The 20,925-nt window shown below is 38.2% G+C and overlaps 1 protein-coding gene across 5 annotated transcripts in view; it reads right to left on the bottom strand.

Annotated features, from left to right (window-relative positions):
• Positions 1 to 20,925, bottom strand: part of PHKA1 (phosphorylase kinase regulatory subunit alpha 1) — a 201,289-nt gene that overhangs the window by 144,231 nt on the left and 36,133 nt on the right. For all 5 annotated transcript variants that reach the window (XM_049873293.1, XM_049873294.1, XM_049873295.1 and 2 more), the window contains exons 6-8: positions 17,345 to 17,425; positions 10,023 to 10,121; positions 8,981 to 9,127 (exon numbers count right to left, since the gene is read on the bottom strand). In XM_049873293.1, coding sequence (XP_049729250.1) covers positions 8,981 to 9,127; positions 10,023 to 10,121; positions 17,345 to 17,425 — 327 coding nt within the window. The remainder of the gene's footprint in view (positions 1 to 8,980; positions 9,128 to 10,022; positions 10,122 to 17,344; positions 17,426 to 20,925) is intronic.

Here is a 20,925-nt window from a genome sequence, read left to right as displayed (position 1 = left end):
GTTCTGAGGTCGGGTACTATGTGGCTTCTTTTTTCTCAAGCTGCTCTCAGGATTTTTTGTCTTTGGTTTTAGACAGTGTGATTATTATATGTCTTGGTGACTGTCTTTTGGGGTCTATCCTACATGGGGTTCACTGAGCTTCTTGGATGGTCAGCTTTTTATCTTTCATATTAGGGAAGTTTCTATCAGAAACTCTCTGTTCTGGAACTCTGATCACATGCAAATTTTTGGTCTTGATTGTAACCCACATAGTTCTTAGGTTTTCATCATTTTTCTTCGTTCTTTACTCTGATTATTTCTCAAAGTAGTGTCCATGGATTTGTCCTCAATTTCACCTATCTCATCTTCCATTGTTTCAAATTTGTTCATAAAACTTTCTATTGTGCTGTCCATTTCTATTTTTTTTTTACCTTTAGGATTTCTACTTGCTGTTTTTGTATGATTTCTAATTGTTTATTTATTTTGACTTTTCTTTCTTGTATTAATTTCATGAATTCTTCTATTGCTTTGTCTGTATTTTCTTTAATATTGGCTATGTTTTGGGTGGTTTTGTCTGTTTTCCATGATTTTGTCTACATTAAAAAAAAATCTCTTTCCATCAGTGGGATGCAGACCCCAAATTCTCATAAAAAGACCATACTTAATGGTCTGACTGAGACTAGAGGAATCCCGGCGGTCATGGTCCCCAAACCTTCTGTTGGCACAGGACAGGAACCATCCCCGAAGACAACTCATCAGACATGAAAGGGACTGGACAGTGGGTAGGAGAGAGATGCTGATGAAGAGTGAGCTAATTATATCAGGTGGACACTTGAGACTGTGTTGGCATCTCCTGTCTGGAGGGGGGATGGGAGGATAGAGAGAGTTGGAAGCTGGCAAAATTGTCATGAAAGGAGAGACTGGAAGGGCTGACTCATTAGGGGGAGAGCAAGTGGGAGTACAGAGTAAGATGTATATAAACTTATATGTGACAGACTGACTTGATTTGTAAACGTTCACTTGAAGCTCAATAAAAGTTAATAAAAAAAAATCTCTTTCCTATTCTCTTGGAGAGCCCTGGATATCAGACTTTTGAACTCCCTATCAGGTAGTTCCAGTGGCTTTTCTTCTGTTGGAAGGTCAACTGGTTCTTTATTTTGGTTGCTTACTGGAGCCATCTTGTCCTGCTTTTTTTTTTTTTAATATGCTTTGGTATTGTCACCTGTCTCTAAGACATTCAGATATTATTTTCTCTATCGATTGTAGGATTGTTTTGGCATGCTTTGCTCCTTGCTCGTCTGTGGGCGCGACAGTTCTCACTACCTTTTCTTGATGTGCAGGGCTGGTCACTCAGTTACAGTACAGCAGGGCAGGTACAGCAGGAAAGGGAAGGAGCACAAATGGGTCATTTGTCAGCAGGGTGAACAGAGCCGAGGTCTGGACCAAGCCTGCCACGGTCTGCAGGGGGGCCCGAGCTGTTAAGGAAGGGCAGTGGGTCTGGGCTGAGTACCCTTGGGGCTGTGGCAGGCAATGGAAGGGGTCTGGGGTCCAGGCTGGGTCCCCTCAGGGCCATGGGCAGCAGGGCAGAGGAGAGAGGTGGGAGAGCAAAGGCAGGGCAGAGGAGGCTAGATGGAGGAGGACAATAGGGTGGGATGGTACCATGGTTCCCCGCAGTCAAGGTTGCTGTGATGGGGGGTTATAGTTGCTGTCCATCAGAGGTGTGGTGGCTGAAGAGGCGTGCTCCTGTGGTTACTGGGTTAGTGAGTCTGGGCTTCTCCTTGAGTTACAGCCAGCAAACGTGGTCTTACTTAGTCCTGGGTGTGTCCACACCATACCTTTATCTCCTATTGGGAATTCCATGGAGATGTCTTTCTATGTGCAGGGTATTTGGCTTTATTCCAAGATAGCAATGCTGACTCACACTGTTTGGTCAGGAATATCCACTCTGTATCTCTATTCCTTCCCCATTTTCTATCAGTTTCTTCTCCAATTTAATACTTTATCCCTTCATGTAAGGTTCAGAGTTCTATGACTGATGTCTGTATTTGTTTTACAACATTGGTGGTATGGATTGAACTGTGTCCCCAAAAATGTGTGTCAACTTGGCTAGGCCATGTTTCCTAGTACTGTGTGGTTGTCCTCCATTTTGTACTCTGACATAATTATCCTATGTGTATTGCAAATCCTAACCTCTAAGATGGTAATGAGGCAAGATTAGAGGCAGTTATGCTAATGAGGCAGTACACACTCTACAGGGCTAGGTTGTACCTGGAGTCAGTCTCTTTTGAAATATAAAAGAGAGAAGTGAGCAGAGAGAGGGGGACCCCCTACCACCAAGAAAGAAGAGCCTGGGACAGAGCACTTCCTTTGGACCTGGAGTCCCTGCGCTGAGAAGCTCCTAGACCCAGGGGAAAACCGATGCCAAGAGACATGGAGATCTCCAAGGAACGCTGGGCCCACAGATGTTGAAAGGAGGCAGGAATCTTCCACCACAGCCAACAGAGGGAGAAAGTCTGATCCTATAATTGGCACCCTGACTTGGGACTTCTAGCCTCCTAAACTGTGAGATAATAAATTTCTGTTTGTTAAAGCCATCCACTTGTGGTATTTCTCTTACAGGAGCACTAGATAATTAAGACAAATGGGTTCAAACATACTGATGATTGTGAAGATGGTGCAGGACCATGCAGTGTTTTGTTCTGTTGTGCTTGGGGTCACTATTAGTCAGAACCAACTCAACAGCTCCTAACAACAACAACAAACTATTTAATATTTGGGGGAAGGTATTTTGGGACTGTGCAAATATTCTCTTCTGCTTAAATATTTGCACACTGATTTTAGCATCCGTCAGTAGATCATGCCTGAAACATTTATCATTGTGATGTCTGCCTAATTACAATTTGGTGCTTCCTTTATTCCTTCAACATTTATTAACTGAAATTCTTCTTAAGGAACATGTGTCTTGTGTCTCCAATTTATTCATTTTCTCAGTTATTTATTTATATCTGTATGGACTCATGGATATTTTGTTCATTCTTTAGGTTATAATCCAATACTATAACAGTTATTTTGACCAAATTGTTTCGGCTTTGGCCACTGGGAGCACTTTCAGGTTGGTTCCTGTATCCTTTTACATATTCCACCCTTTTTAAAGTAGTTTCTTACTGCCTGGGACCACAAGATGCTCCAGGCTCCTCTTGTATCTTCTCTGCCTCAGTCCTTGAAACAACTGCTTCTGCTAGGAGCCCTGGTTCCTTTTATTGAGAATGAGTTTAGAAACCAAAATTTGGGTACTAGGTGTGCTCACTGCCACTGGGGTGCCATTGGATCTATGCATTCACAGCAAAGCTAGGAAATATATGTAGGTAGATAAGCATGTCTGTATTTCTCTCTCTAAACATGCACGTGCGCACACACACACACACACACTCACACACATCTCTATTCATAACAGATACTGGCTTGTAGTTTTCTTTTCCTGTGGTGTCTTTGTCTTGTATTGGTATCAGGGTTATGTTTGCTTCATAAAATGAACTAGGAAGTATTCCTTTTGCTCAATCTTTTGCAAGAGTTTAAACAGGATTGGTGGTAATTCGTCTGTAAATGTTTGCTAGAATTCCCAAGTGAAGACATCTAGTTCAAGATCTGTTGTTGCTGCTGGGAGGTTTTTGACCACTGATTCCATCTCCTCACTTGTTATGGGTCTGCTGAGACTTTCTATTTCCTCTTGAGTCAGTCTAGGTAGGTTGTGTGGTTCTAAGAATTTGTTCATTTCACCTAGGTTATCCTTTGTTGCCGTATAGTTTGTAATATTCTGTCATAATTCTCTTTATTTTTATTGGGTCAGTTGTAATGCTTCCTCTTTCATTTGTTTTGCTTATTTGTATCTTTTCTTTGTCTAGCTAAGGTATGTAAATATTACTGATCTTTTCAAAGAATAAACTTCTAGTTTTGTTGATTCTATTGTTTTTCTGTTTTTGATTTTGTTTCTGCGCTGATCATTGTTATTTCCTTTCTCTTGGTAGGTTTAGATTTAGTTTGCTGTTTTCAGTTCCTGTAGTTGTCAAGTTAGGCTGTTGATTTGAAGATCCTTCTTTTTTCGTGTAGGCATTTATTGCTATAACTTTGTGAGAACTGCCTTCACTGCATTCCATAAGTTTTGGTATGTTGTGCTTTCATTTTCATTTGACTTAAGAAATTTGTGATTTCTCTTTTGATTTCTTCCTTGACCCATTTGTATTTTAAAAGTGTGTTGTTTAATTTCCATATGTTTGTGTACTTTCCAGTTTTTGTTTTTTTCTTCTGTTATTGATTTCTAACCTCACTCCATTGTGGTCAGAGAAAATGTTTTGCATGATTTCAATCTTTTAAAATTTGTCAAGACTTGCTCCGTTACTTAACATGTGGTCTATCCTGAAGAATGATCCATGTGTACTAGACTAAAATGTATATTATACTGTTCTATATGTCTGTAAAGTCCAGTTGGTTTATACTGTCATTCTAGTTCTCTGTTTCATGGATGATCTTCTTTCTAGATGTTCCATCCTATATTGACAGCAGTGCATTGAAGTCTTCAGCTATTATCGTAGTGCTATCTGTATCTCCAATTCTATCAGTGCTTGCTTTATATATTTAGGTGCTCCAACCTTAGTTGCATATATATTAATGATTGTTAAATTTTCTTGATGAATTGATCCTTTTATCACTGTATAAAGTTCATCTTTATCTCTTCTAATGGATTGTCTTAAAGTTTACTTTGTCTGATATTAAGATTGGAACCCCAGCCCTCTTGTAGTTATTGTTTGCATGGAATAATTTTTTCCATTATCTCACCTTCAACCTATTTGTGTCCTTGCATCTAAGGTATATCTTATAAACAGCATAAGCTGGATAATTTTTTATACATTCTGCAACTCTCTGCCTTTCGATTGGAGGATTTAGTCCATTTATATTCACTGTAATAACTGATAAGAAGTGACTTACTTCTGCCATTTTATTTGTTTTTTGGGAGTCTTAAGCCTTCTTTGTCTTTGTCATTCACTACCTCTTGCTTTTGTTTTGTTGGTTTATTATAGTGAGCCATTTGGTTCCCTTCTCCTTTCCTTTTCTGCATGTTTTTTTAAGATATTCTCTTAGTGGTTACCATGAATATTACATTTCACAGCCTGTATTTATAATATCCAAGGGTAAGTTAGTACTAACTTAACTTCAGTAGCATATTAGAGCTTCTATACCTATACCATTTCTCCCCACCCTCATTTTGTTGCTGTTATCACTAATTATGTCTTTATATTTCATGTGCCCTGTAACATAATTTTATCCTTGTTTTTTATACCTTTGTTATAAGAAGCATGTAGGACAAAACAATTAGAATAACCAAGCATGAGTACCTTATTGCTAGCCCTAATACTTGTCCATGCAATTCCCTTTATTAGGGATCTTTCTTATTATATATGGTTTTGAATTACTTTTTAGTGTCTTTTCCCTTCCATCTGCAGAACACCCATATTAGTATTTTTTGTAGGGCCAGTCTGGTGAATATGAACACTCTCAGTGTCTGGGAATCTTTTAATCTCACCCTCTTTCTTAAAGCATATTTTTGCAGAGTATAATTTTCTTGGTTGATTTTTGTTTGTTTTCTTTCAGTACTTTAAATGTATTATTGCACTGCCTTTGGCCTCCAATGTTTCTAAGAAGTAACTGGCACTTAATCTTATTGGGGATATTTTATGTGACTGCTTCTCTCTCAGTGCTTTCAGAATTCTCTTTATCCTTACTTTTTGAGACTTTAACCATGATGTATCTTGGTGTAAATCTCTTTGGCTTTATACTGCTTGGGGTTCTTTGAGATTTTTGGATTTATAGATTCATGTCCTCCGTTCTTGTTGCTCTTCAGCCTCTGTAATTTTAATTATCTCATTCTCTAATTCGCTGATTCTTTCTTCTGCCTAATTAAATCCGTTGGTAGGTCCTATTATGTTTCTCATTTCAGTTATTATCCCTTTTAGTTGCAAAATTTCTGTTTGGTGTCTTTTTATCTCTTTTTTCAGATCCTCATTTTGTCCTTGCATTGCTTTCCTTATTTCTTTCACATCTTTGTCCATGTTTTCCCTTAACTCTTTAATTATGTTTAACATTGTTGTATTATAGTCTTTCATTCTTTTCATTATTTTGTCTTCTGTAGGTGTGCTTTCACTCCCTTTGTCATGTTCATTAAGATGGGCTATCCTTTCTCTTTTCTTTGTGTGCCATCTGATTTTTTTGTTGGGGCGCTGGATTTTTTGAGGGTGATAACTTTCTCAGTTCTCAGTATTTGGTGTCTTGCCTGCACTATTTTCTGCAAAAAAAAAAAAAAAACCACCTAGGCAGTCAGAGCTTTTGGCCTTTTCTTATTCCCTCTCCCTCTCTGTGATAGCTCCCTTTCCTTCCCTGGTTTAATTAGGATTCGAAAGTTCCAGATCTTGGTTTTTAACTTTCAATGTCTCCCCAAAACACCAGAGAACATGTTGTGGCCAATCTATCCACTAGGTGGCACTGTCACTCAGGTGAGATATCACACACTAATCAATCCATCCACCAGCGGCATAGTCCTCTCTCTGGTTATTATTCCCTTCCCTTCTGTTTCTGCAACCACTTTTCACTCAAAAACCCACATCCAGTGAGCCCTCTTGGGGGCTGGATGCCACCCTTTGGTTTTGCCCAAGGCTTCCTTCCCTGCTTTGTGGGGGCGGTTTATACTTGAGCTGGCATTCAGGGGCAGGCAGCACAGGCCAACTTTCCTCTGTTTCAGGAAGAACAGGAGCTGGCACTCTCCAAGAAGGACTTCTGAGAGATCTGTCTTGTTGGTTTCAAAGCTCCAGTGGCCCTGTGGTGGTGGGGGGAGCAGTCTCCTCTTAGGTGACCCCCCTCCTGGCTTCACTGTAGGAGACCTTTGTAGGAGTTCATATTAGTCCAGCAGTCAAGAGTTACCAAGTGGGGGAGGGTCTGTCACACTCTGAACAGACCCCCGGGAGGTCTGCCTTCTTAATATCAGAACCCATCCCATAGTAGGTTGGCTGTGGATGTAGCCTCCACTCAAGACGCCTGCTTCCTAGCACACAGCAGCCTCAGTCAGCATTCCTCAGTGTCAACAGGAAAGGAGAGCAGGCAGACCCAAGCTGATACCCTGGGAGATCTGCCCTGTTGGTTACTGACACCTGAGCTACGGGGTGCACAAGGAGTCAGGTAAAGTGTTGACTATGGGTGCAGACTCCACCAAACTGGCCTTCTGTAGCAATTTGTGGCAGTCTTGTAGCTGATAGTGTCTGGGTAGTGGAGGTGCTGGCATGCTTCAAACAGGCCCCCAGGGAGTTCCGCCTCGTTGACTTTAGAGTAAAAGCTTGGAGTTCTGTGTCTTTGTACAGGCAGGGGGGTGTTGTGGCTAGGGCAGCAGGCTCTTTTGCTGGCACTGCATCCTAAGTTCACAGCAGCCCGTAGCCCTTGTGGCTGAAGAGTGGGGTAGGGATTGTGGGAGACAATTTGTGACTTGATGATTCATTGACTTTTGCCTGTCTGCAGCTCCCCGCTGCTGTCCCCTGCTCCCTGATTCAGAGTTCCCCTAAGCCAAGCACCATTTCCTTGTTGTATTTGTGCAGGAAGGTTGGAATGATGGTATATTTATGCCACCATTGCCCCAAAATTCCCCCTTCTTTTTCAATTTACTTTTTATGGTATATGGCTCCATTATCTTGACAAATGCATTGATCATGTGTCAACCAGCACTGTTTCACAGAGAACTGTTCCATTACACTCAAAATTCTCTTGTGCTATTCCTTTATACATAATCTCTCCTCACAAACCTTAGAAAACATTGTTCTGTTTTTCTCCCTATAGCTTTTCCATTTCTACTGTCATATAAATGGAATCATACAATATGTAGACTTTTGGGTATGGCTTTATTTCGCTAAGAAAAATATACTTAAGAATATCCATTTTATTGCTTAGATCAATAGCTCATTCCTTTTTATTGTTGAGTATTATTCCATTGTATGGATATAGTGCAGTTTATCTAGTCCTCTGTTGAAGACGGCTTCCTGTTTTTGGTGATTACGACTAAAGCTTCTGTTACAGATTGAATTATGCCCCCCCCCCAAAAAATATATATAGCACATCCTAACCCCTACACCTCTGGTTATAGTCCCATTTGAAAATGAGTTTTCTTTGTTATGTTAATGAGACAGTATTAGTATAGGGTTTGTCTTAAGTCAGTTGCCTTTGAGACATAAAAGAGCACATTGAACCAGCAACCAACCAAGCAAGCAGAGATGAGGCAAGACATGAGATCTCCAAGGAACCAAGAAACAGACGCCAAAAAGAGACAAGGACCTTCCCCAAGAGCAAAGAGAGAGAGAAAGCCTTCCCCTAGAGTCAGCACCCAAAATTCAGACTTCTAGCTTCCTAAACTGTGAGAAAATAAATTTCTGGTTATAAAAGCCACCCATTTGTGGCATTTCTGTTATAGCAGCACTAGATAACTAAGACAAACCAAAAACCCTCTGCCGTTGAGTTGATTCCGACTCAGAGTGACCCCACAGGACAGAGTAGAACTGCCCCATAGAGTTTCCAAGGAGCACCTGGTGGATTCGAACTGCCGACCTTTTGGTTAGCAGCCGTAGCTCTTAACCACTATACCACCAGGGTTTCCGATAACTAAGACAGCATCTATAAACATTTGCATGCATATTTCTGTGTGAACAGAAGTTTTCATTTCTGTAGTATACTTACCTGGGAGCCAAATTATTTTCCAAAGTGGCTATACCATTTTGCAACCCTACCAGCAATGACTACAGGCATTTTAACACCTTTTTAGACAGGGTTTAAAAGAAACTATTTATAAAAGGACAATTGAAAATATTAAATGGCTCTTTAAATCACTGACACAGGTCATGGTCAAGACCTCAAAATACTCTAATTCCCCCTTAAAGTCACAGTTCCACAGAAAAGAAAACATATATGAGCATACCTGAAGCTTGGTGATGATCTCCTGTTTTGTAAGCTCTACCAACTGGCTATCCTCTACTGCAAAGGCTGGGAAGGAAATAACTGAAAGTAGACTAGCATCAACCTCTTTGGATGTTGAAGCCCGGGGAAGTATCGAGTTCAGAATAGACTAAGAGAAATGAAGTCAAATGTGGCACATTAGTAAATACCTTGGGATTATAAATGAACAGCTTCAGTTTCGAAAGATTTATATGGAAGAGGATCATTCCGATGAAAACCCAAAGCTTAGAAAACTAGCTATTTCTGTAAGTCATCATGATCTTAATCCTGCCATCAATGCTTCCCTATCCCGATGCTTAAACAGCTGCTAATGGATAAAGGACACTCTAACATTATAATCCCAACCAAATCATGTTGTTCCATTGCAACTATTTAAGCATAAAATTGAGAGATCGTGGAGCTGCTGAGAAGCAGGATGGGGAAGGCTCAGCTCCTATTCTCCTGACACATAAAATTTTGTGTTTTCAAAATTAAAAGGTGAGTTATAATATTCACTAGAACACTACAGGTATCTTGAATCAGGAATGAGATGAGCTTTAATCTTTCAAATACAAAGAGTAATCCTAAACAAAACTGAAGATACCTATTTATCACTTAAACAGTCTAATCTCCAAATGTCTAACCCTAGAGCCAACCAGAGATGTGAGAATGTTTCCAAGCCACTATCAAGAAAAGCACTGTAAATTTATCACCTTGTATTCTTTTTGTATATTTAGAAAAGGAGATACTCATGAAGATAGCATGACAGCAGTGCAGGATTCCATGTGCTATGGTGGGATACCTTTATAACACCGGTTTAGAAAACAGGACTATAATCTACATTATAACCCATGCTATATCAAGCTTATCTCAATATAGGATATTGATAAAACATATTTTGATACATGGTAATAAATCAGATGACATACTCTTATTCCGGATTTCTTAATCTAAATCCCATGCTAAGTCTGAGTCTGAATAAGAATATAATTTGATAGAACGTAATCAATCCATTATTCTCTTACCTGGCAGTGCTGCACCTCATCAGTCAAGACGTGGATAACCGATTGAGGCCCACCTTTCACACCAAAAAGGTCCAGTTCATCCAATGCTTCCAGGGCTGCCTGTGAGGAGCAAAGAAGGAAAGCATAATTTCAGCATTAGAAATATATATTATATACACACATGAGTGTGTGTGTGTGTGTAAAGGGTATAGACACACACATATAAAATTTCTTCTCCCTGTAACCCAGTATCTCATCAATGCACATGATGTTACTTTTGAATATACTTAAAAGAAAATACAATAGCGTTACTCTTTTCCCCCAGGGGTCTCCGAGTTTCCCTTTGTACCCAATATTGTCCTAGACATAGAGTTCGTAAGATGGAGATGTAGCACTATCGAGTGAAGCACCAATCAATTTGACACATGGCACAGATGAGTTTATCATAAACCATTCTTTTGACAGGGAAGCACCAAGAAAGATACCAACGTGTAAGAAATCCTAGAAGTCGTACGGCTAGAAGATACTAACGCAACAACCATTAGATGTTGTCCCATAGCTGAGTTTCCATAAAAGACACTATGGGTGTTTGACTTAAAGATGCAAATCATCTGTCACCAAGACAAAGGATGTTTTTCTATATTTTTAGATAGAATTTCTTTATTAATTTCTTGCTTTTCTAAATATACTTTCTGATTATAAAACTTAAATCCTTGTAAAATATTTTGAAAGTACAGAAACATATGCAAAAAGAAAAAAGCCATCCAAAACAACCACTGTTCACATTTTTTAAGTTCCCTATTAGATCTTCTACACGTATTTGTATATATCAAGATTTGGTATCTAACTTTTTTCAATTAACACTATAGCATAAGTGTTTCTCTATGTTATCAAAAACTATTTCTGCATAATATTCTCTCATATATTTAACTATTTACCAATTGTTGGAAATTTGGGTTCCTCTAATATTGCGCTCTCAGGAACAGAGCTTTGATAAACATCTCTTACTAAGAATACAAATTCCATAAGGTCAGGGATTGTGTTTTTCACCTTAGTTTCACCAATGCCTTGCACACAGCGTGGCACATAGTAGGCTCTCAATAAACATTGTTAAACTAACAGGATTATCTGTTTTCATTTTGAATTATTTCCTAAGTATTAATTCCCTGAAGTAGAATCATTAGGTCAAAGGGTATGAATAAGTTTTAACACTATCACATAAGGCTAAATTACTTCCCATGCAAGTTATACCAAAATAACCACCATCAGCAGTGTATGACAGTATCTTCCTTAATGCAAAGTACTACCTTAAAATAGTTTATTAATTTGATACAAAAAAATAGTGTATCTGCTGCATTCATTGTATTAACTTGCTAACAAGGTTGAATTTTCTTTCAAATATTTATTAGTTATCTGTAGTTCCTCAATTATGAGACAGACCTGGCCTAGTCCTGCAGGTAGGGGACAGTTCTGGAAAGCTTCCCAGAGAAAGTAACATCTAAGCTAAGACCTAAAAATACACAGAAAAATAGAAATTTTAGAATGGAAAAATCTGGCAGAAACTACCTTAATAAAGTGATCAAAGACAACATTCAAAAACAAGAATGACTTTATCACCACTCCTATTTAACATTGTGCTGGAAGTTCTAGCTAGAGCAAGAAGGCAAGAAAAAGAAATAAAGAGCATTGAAATCGGAAAGGAAGAAGTAAAACTACCCCTATTCACAGATGATATGATACTATACGTAGAGAACCCTAAAGACTCCACAAGAAAACTACCGGAACTAATAGATTCAGCAAAGTAGCATGATACAAGGTAAACATACAAAAATCAGTTGGATTCCTATACACCAATAAAGAAAATTACAAAAAGGAAATCAGGAAAGCAATACCATTTATAATAGCCCCTAAAAAAAAGTAAAATACTTAGGAATAAATCTAACCAGGGATGTAAAAGACTGATACAAAGAAAACTACAAAACATTACTGCAAGAAACCAAAAGAGACCTACAGAAATGGAAAAACACACCATGCTCACGGATAGGTAGACCCAACATTGTGAAAATGCCAGTTCTATCCAAAACAATCTACGAATACAAAACAATCCCGATCCGAATACCAACAGCATTCCTTAATGAAATGGAAAAACTAATCACTAACTTTATATGGAAAGGAAAGAGGCCCCAGATAAGTAAAGCATTACTGAAGAAGAACAAATTAGGAAACCGCACACTGCCTGACCTCAGAATCTACTATATAGCTACGGTAGCCAAAACATCGTGGTACTGGTAACAATGACAGACATGCTGACCAATGGAGCAGAATCGAGAGCTGAGATGTAAATCCATCGGTCTAAGGTCACCTGATCTTTGACAAAGGCCCAAAGTCCATTAAATGGGGAAAAGACGGCCTTTTTAACAAATGGTGCTGGCAAAACTGGATGTCCATCTACAGAAAAATAAAACAAGATCCATATCTCACACCATACACAAAAACTAACCCAAAATGGACCAAAGACCTAAAAAAAAAACACAAAAAACTATGAAGATCATAGAAGAAAAAATAGGATTAACAGTAGAGGCCCTAATACAAGGCATTAACAGGATACAAACCATAACTAATAATACACAAACACCAGAAGATAAGCTAGATAACTCGGATCTTCTAAAAATTAAACACTTATGCTCCTCAAAAGACTTCACCAAAAGAGTAGTAGAAGAATCTACAGACTGGGAAAAAATTTTTGAGTAGGACATATCTGACAAAGGTCTGATCTGTAAAATCTATACGAAAACTAAATACCTCCACAACAAAAAGACATAATCCAATTAAAAAATAGGCAAAGGATATGAACAGAAACTTCAGCAAAGAAAATATTTCGGTAGCTAACAGACACGTGAGGAAATGCTTGCAATCACTAGCCATTAAAAAAAATGCAAATCAAAACTACAATGAGGTACCATCTCACCCCGACATTACTGTCATGAATTGAAAAAACAGAAAATAACAAATGTTGGAGAGGCTGTGAGGAGACTGGAACTCTTATGCACTCCTTCTAGGAGTACAAAATGGTACAACCATTTTGGCAAACGATATGGCCCTTTCTTAGAAAGCTAGAAATAGAAACACCATATGATCCAGCAATTCCACACCTAGGAATATATCCTAGAGAAATAAGAGCTGTCAGATGACTAGACATATGTACACCCGTGTTCATTGCAATGATAAAGAGCAATGATGAATCTGCAAAACATGTCCCAATGTGGATGAATCTGGAAAACATTATGCTAAGTGAAATAAGTCAATTACAAAAGGACAAATACTGTATGAGACCACTATTATAAAAACCCATGAAAATGTTTACACACAGAAAGAAACAATCTTTGATGGTTACAAGGTAGGGAAGGGATAGGGAGGGAAAAACACTAACTAGACAATAGACAAGTGGTAACTTTGGTGAAGGGTAAAACAGTATACAATATTGGGAAAGTCAGCACAACTTGACCAAGGCAAAGTCACAGAAGCTTCACGGATACACCCAAACTCCCTGAGGGACTGAGTTACTGGGCTGAGGTCTGGGGGCTATCTTCTCAGGGGATATCTAGCTCAAAAAGCATAACATAGTTCATAAAGAAAATGTTCTACACCCTACTTCGGTGAGTAGCACCTGGGGTCTTAAGAGCTTGTGAGCAGCCTTCTAAGATACATCTACTGGTCTCACCTCATTTGAGGCAAACGAGAATGAAGAAAACCAAAGACACAAGGGGAAGATTAGTCCAAAGGACTAATGGACCACAACTACCACAGCGTCCACCAGACTGAGTCCAGAACAACTAGATGGTGCCTAGCTACCATCACTGACTGCTCTGACTGGAATCACAATAGAGGGTCCAGGACAGAGCTGGAGAGAAATGTAGAACAGGATTCTAACTCACAAAAAAGACCACACTTACTGGTCTGACAGAAACTGGAGAAACCCCGAGAGTACTGCCCCCGGACATCCTTTTGACTCAGTACTGAAGTCACTCCTGAAGTTCACCCTTCAGCCAAAGATTTGACATGCCTGTGGAACAAACTTAACACACGTGGTTGAGCCATGGATATGAGACTAAATGGGCACACCAACCCAAAAGCAAAGATGAGAAAGCAGGAAGGGGCAGGAAAATTGGACAAATGGAAATGGGGAACCCGAGGTTGAGAAGGGGAGAGTGTTGTCACAACATGGGGTTGGCAACCAATGTCACAAAACAATCTGTATATTAGTTGTTTAATGAGAAACTCATTTGCTCTGTAAACTTTCACCTAAAGCACAATAACATAATAAAAATAATAATGGGACAAAATCTACATCATGTGCTTACTGATGATATACTGAGGATACAGCATCACCTGTATGGTATTCTTTCAAAAACTATATATATCCTGAATCTAATCATGAAGAAAAACCACACAAAACCAAATTGAGGGATATTCTATTAAAAAAACTGGTCTGTTAAAAAATACCAAAGTCATGAAATGCAAGCATATCCTGAAGAATGGTTCCCGATTGAAGGAGACTAAAGAGATTGCTGAAAACAAAGAGACTAATTGAAAGATGTTATCCTGGATTGGATCCTGAATCACGAGAACTTTTTTTTCTTTTTTTGCTAAAAGTGACATTATTAAGACAATTAAAGAAATTTGAATGGGATATGTGGATTTGGTGGTAATGTAATATCAGTGTTAATTCCTTATTTTGATGATTATACCATAGTTATGGAAGACTGTCTTTGGAGAAATTCACAGTGAAGTATTCAAGAGTAATGGGGCATCATGTCTACAATTTACTCTCAACCGGCTCAGAAAAAAATAAGTGTACATGCGCATGTATATATAGAAAGAGAGAGAGAGAAACAAAGCAAACATTAACAAGCGAGGAACCTGGGTGAAGGGTATATGGACTTCTTCGTACAATTCTTGAAACTTTCCTCTAAGTCGGAAATTATTTCAAAATGAAAAGTAAAAAAGAAGTGTCAGTGATTAAAAAATTGTTTGAAGTCAAATTATTCAAAAATATTGATAATATCCACAGCTAGTGAGGGTTTAAGGAAAGCAGAACTCTCATATATGGATGGTGAAAAGTGTTAAATAGTGGAGGAAATTTAGAAAGGCAATTTTAAAGTGTACATCCCTTGACTCAGTGGTCCCACTTTTAGGAACCTATCCTACAAGTTCACCAGGATATATGGAAAAGGATCCTTATTAAAGCATTATTTGGAATAGTAAAAAAGAAAAAATAGAGATAATTCCATTAATACGGAAATTATTAAATAGCATACAGAAACTGAAAATAATGAACTAGATTTATCAGTATGAAATAACATGGAGGGATACTTATGTTGTTCAGTGAAAACAACAAATAATAAAAATTAAAAAAATCAGGTTACACATAAGTAGGTATAGTATGATCTCATATTTTAAAAATAAACAATATCTGTACCACTTTTAATGTTTTTATAATTAAAAAACATTAAAAAAAATTTACCTAGAGGACATTTTATAGGTTTAATAATTTAACCATATTAACTATTATGATGGTTATTGCTATGTATCAACTTGGTAGGCTATGATTCCCAGTGGTTTGGCAAACACTATGTAATCATCTTCCATTTTGTGATCTGATGTGAGCAGCCAATCAGTTAAAAGGGGGAGTTTCCTTGGGGGTGGGGCCTAACTCCAGTATATCAATGGATGTTCTGGCAAAGCTTGCTTGCTTTTGATCCTGCACTTCTTCTCATCCCCTGACCTCCAGTTCTTGGGACAAGAGAAGCTTTCAGCCTGCTGCTTGACCTGCAGATTTTGGATCCACCAGCCATTGCAACTACATGAACCAGCAAAAGGCTTCAGCGTGCCAGAAGTCTTTAGCTTGCTGCCTGACTCATGGATTTGGGACTTGACAGCCCCCACAACTGCATGAGTCATTTCCTCACAATTGTCTGAGCCATTTCCTTGAAAAAATTTCTCTATATATCTATATACACTTCACTGGTTTTGCTCCTTCAGAGAACCCAGACTAAGACAGTTGTATAGTTCAAATTTTCTATGATCTTATTTTTAGTCTACTTGATTGCCTGGCAATGTTTTTTGTTAAATTATCCCATTTTATTTGTTTTGCCTCATATATTTAACATATTTTGCTCTATATTCACTGAAACTACATTCCAGATCAGACTTTCTCATTATGGGTTGTGCCTTTTTAAGTTCTATCTTGCCCCTTTTTGTCCTCTTTGTTCTATGTAATACGTTTTCTTTCTTTCTTTCTTTTTTATTGTGCTTTAGGTGAAGGTTTACAGAGCGAATTAGTTTCTCGTAAAATAATTAATACACATATTGTTTTGTGACACTGGTTAACAACCCCGTGATGAGTCAACACTCTCCCCTTCTCAACCTTGGGCTCCCCATTATCAGCTTTCTCATCCCTGCCCCTGGGTTGGCACGCCCATTTAGTCTTGTTTTGTTTGATGGGCCTGCCTTATCTTTGGCTGAAGGGTGAAACTCAGGAGTGACTTCAGTACTGAGTTAAAAGGGTGCCCAGGGGGGCCATACTCTCAGGGTTTCTCCAGTCTCTGTCAGACCAGTAAGTCTGGTCTTCTTGGTGAGTTAGAATTTTGTTGTTCTATGTAATAATTTTTGTTTTGAATTCTCCTGCTCTTTTTGTCTGCCAGACTTTACTTTGCCCATCTTTCTGTTTTTTAATCCCTCCAATGGCTGATTTTTCCCATTCCTGTTTTTAAATCATGCATATTTATCATCACAATAAATGTTTGATCCTATTTCTGCTATCGTATTCTATGCCTTCTTGGTATTTCCAGAGAAGATGAGACATGGAGTTAAGGCAGTGGCTGTGGGAATGGAAAGAAGGAGCCAAGTGGAAAGGTAATAATGATGATAATGAGGAGGAGGAGGAAGGAAGAGTGAGGGGAATGGAAGACTCAGAGATCATTCCCTCATACCAAGCTTTATCAAATGGGTATATGAAAGGAGTAAGAGTCTCCTTTTCTTTGTTTTTGTAATAGTGGAGATGATGAGTTTAGTTTAACATGTTTTTTTGAGGTCCTTATGGCACATATCAGTAGAGAGGTACTATAAAAACAGTTGGGATATACAAATCTGAAGTTTATGAAAGAAGTTTTCACCTACATATTCATAGTTCTATGGGTGAATCTGAATTTTGACTGGGATTTAAAAGAACATTTAACTTAATGATGGTCCACATTCACTTTAATTCTTTATCTATGGCAACTGTCAAAGGTGTTCCAGTCTTCCTTAATCAATACTTGATACAAATAAGCAAATAAAATTACCTTGGCCATTCCAACTGAACTGGCATTCAATTCTGAGATACCTTGGTTGGTCTTGTCTCCACGTTCCCAAATCCCAAAGTCCTGGCATAAAATAAAAACACACATCACCATTAGCAATTCATAGCCATTAAACATCCACCAGATAGATGCACAATCCTTGAATAAAAGGCACTAATAGTAGCAAATGTACAATACATATGTGTACCCACAATGCATATTAAGGAATGCCAACAAGTTGGTTAGCCACTGCAGCTACTTTCCTGATAGGCTTAAATCCTATTGGGGCCTCCAAGGAGGTGGAAGGCCCCTCAATAGTTGATTAGAAGGGCTGAGAATTGTAACTCAGAGAGAAAATTCTAGGCCTATGCATCTAGAACTGTGCTTCTCAAAATTTTTCATCAAAGCAGACATCCATGGGATCTAAGAGATGGAACCTTAACATTGGGCCATTATTTTATCTTAAACATTCATTCTAATTTTATTTTCTATCAGCATTGACAAGGTAACATGTACTAACCTATGCACTTTACATTATTATCTTACTTAATCCTTACACTTTTTAGATGATGAAACTGAGTTGCAAAGAGAGGTTAAGTGACTCACTCAAGTCACATAGCTAAAAAGTGCGAGGGCAGGATTAGAGTCCAAGTAATCTCACTGGAAAGTCCACATTCTTAATCATAACACTATACAGCCCCTCAATAATGAAGATAATATTTAAAATCACTTCTAAAAGCTTTTATTTTGAAATAATGTTAGACTTACAGACAAGTTGTAAGAACAGTACAGCAAGTTCCCATATATCCTTCACCCAGCTTCCCTAATCTTAATGTCTACCATAAATACAGTACTATTGTCAAACCTGTCATTATTAGCAGCAGCATTCATAGGGCAAAAAAACCTAGAAGGATACACATCAAACTTTTCATTGCTGATATCTTTGAGAGAAGGGACTGGGTAGAGTTAAATTTTCACATTTGACTTTATAGACATCTACATTAATTAAATTTTTCATAATGGATATGTTTTAATTTGCAAACCAAAAGAAAGCTATGAGGAAGCATACTCCTCTGAGTAAGAACAGGATCTGATCAGTAAGGAAGGAGAAGAAAGTGGAGCAGATGGGCTGAGAGAAGCAGAGATGCGGTCTCTAGAGAGACAGCAGAAGAATATGGCTGCCAAGATTTGGGATGAACGGTGTTCCATCTCTCAGAAAGCAATGTGATGATTTGTTTATGAAGTTGTGTTCTATGTTCTTGCAAAAAAACAGCCTCTTCCTTTTTTTTTTTCAAATCTTAAACTAGTAGAAATGGGTTTTTGTTTCTGGTAGCCAAACCAAATAGCTGACAACTGTGAACATATACTCAACCTTATTAAGAATCAAAGAACTACAAACTCAGAGATATGAGTTCTGAAAAATACTAAACAAATTGTTAAATGCCCAGTGTTTGTGAGGGTGGTAGAAAAGAGTCAACATTCACACACTGCTGTTTGCCCTTAGATCTAGAAATTCCACTTTGAAATATTTTCCAGAGAAAATTCTTGGGCCAGTTCACAAAGACCTCACTTCAAAAACGATGACACTGTTTATATTAGAGAAAAAATTAGAAACCACCTAGGTATTCATTAATAAAAGGATAGTTAAATAAATGGAACACTGTGGCAGATAAACTCTAAGAAAATCCCCACAATCTCTGCCTTTAGGTAGTCACAGCATTGTGTAATGGCCTCCCCCTGACTGTGGGCAAGACTTATAACTTGCTTCTAATCAATACAATACCTCAACTTTGAATGGATATGACTTCTGTGATTAGATTACAAAAGATTACGATTTCTGTCTTGCTAGTAGTCTTTCTCTTGCTGGCTTTGATGAAGCAAGTTGCCATGCTGGGGAGGATTACAAGAGACGGAACAGAGGGCAGCCTATGGCCAAAAGCTATTGAGGAATGCTAGGCCTTAGTCCAACAACCCAAAAGGAACTGAATCCTATCAACATCTATGTATGATGTAAGTAAACTTGGAAGTGGACCTTTCCCCAGTCAAGACTTCAGAAGAGAGTACAACAAGGACTGAGACTTTGTAGTGGAGCAAAAGACCCTGAAGCAGAGGATCCAGCTAAGCCACGCCCAGATTGCTGACCCATGAAAAAACAAAAATTGCAAGATAATAAAAGTGTTATTTTAAGCCACTAAAAAAAGAGACTACTACTATAGACACTATATACTGTCTCCTTCTCAGTGTCTCGTATCAGGTGGTACATTATGTTGATATGTCTTATTACCAGTGATATTACTCTTTATCACTTGATTAAGTTGCTGTAACTGATATTTACAATTAAAGAATATCTTGGGAGAGAAACTTTAAGACTATGCAAATGTCCTGTTTCTCCTCAAACTTTCATCCACTAATTTAGCGTCCGTCAGAGAATATTGCCTCCAGCACTTATTACAGTGCTGTTTTGGGAAACCTTGGTGGTGTAGTGGTTGAGAGCTACGGCTGCTAACCAAAGGTCGGCAGTTTGAATCCACCAGGAGCTCACTGGAGGCCCTATGGGGCAGTTCTACTCTGTCCTATAGGGTTACTATGAGTCGGAATTTACTCAGTGGAAATGGGTTTTTACAGTTTTGGCTTTTTTTTTTTTAATGTACAGGTAGTCCCGGACACATGACATACTCAAGTTACAACAAATTGCACTTCTGACTTTTTTTTTGTACATCTTATCATTAGTAATATGTACTACACACAATGTTGTAGTGCATAATTTGTTGATGTCATCATTCTCAAGTGTTTACTTGCAGATGTTCAAAGTTATGATTTATAAGGACACTGATAATAAAAGGCAATAATAATGAAAACTAAAAAACAAAAGAGATACTCAACTTACGTTACAACCGACTCATGATGGAATCATTGGAATGGAACCCTGATGTAACTCAGGGACTACCTGGACTAAATTTTTTCTTTAATAAATTTTTAAGTTTGAAATTGAATATTTATATAAAATGAGAAAGAAATCACAACAAAGTTTATAAAGTTGAAAAATACTAAGAAGTCACACAATCCAGAAAAATAACAAATTACTGTTCTTATTTTATTGCTTGACATTATTCTATATTCTATTCTAGCTTCCCTCCTCCTTCTCGCAATATCTGTGAAGAGAAATCTTGTTGATTGCCTCTTCATAAGACAATGATTTTGTAATGACATTTTCTACAGAGAGACTAAAAAGATAATTTAGTTTTTACTCTCACATACCCAGACCCAGTGCCGTCGAGTCGATTCCGACTCATAGCGACCCTATAGGACAGAGTAGAACTGCCCCCGTAGAGTTTCCAAGGAGCACCTGGCAGATTCAAACTGCCGACCCTTTGGTTAGCAGTCATAGCACTTAACCACTACACTACCAGGGTTACTCTCACATGGTTGATCGAAATTCATTTTTTTATTATTGGTAGTTTAGAACTCCTCTTTTTTAGCTTCACAAGTCCTTATTGGTAGTGTCATATCCGTAACTTCCTCTTTTGTTGTTTTTTAAATAATATTTTATTGTGCTTTTGGTAAAAGCTTACACAGCAAATTAG

The sequence above is a fragment of the Elephas maximus genome, chromosome X (assembly GCF_024166365.1).
Source record: "Elephas maximus indicus isolate mEleMax1 chromosome X, mEleMax1 primary haplotype, whole genome shotgun sequence".
Classification (NCBI taxonomy): domain Eukaryota; kingdom Metazoa; phylum Chordata; class Mammalia; order Proboscidea; family Elephantidae; genus Elephas; species Elephas maximus.
The sequence above is the reverse complement of the archived record's forward strand: the minus strand, read 5'-3'. Positions and strand labels throughout refer to the sequence as shown.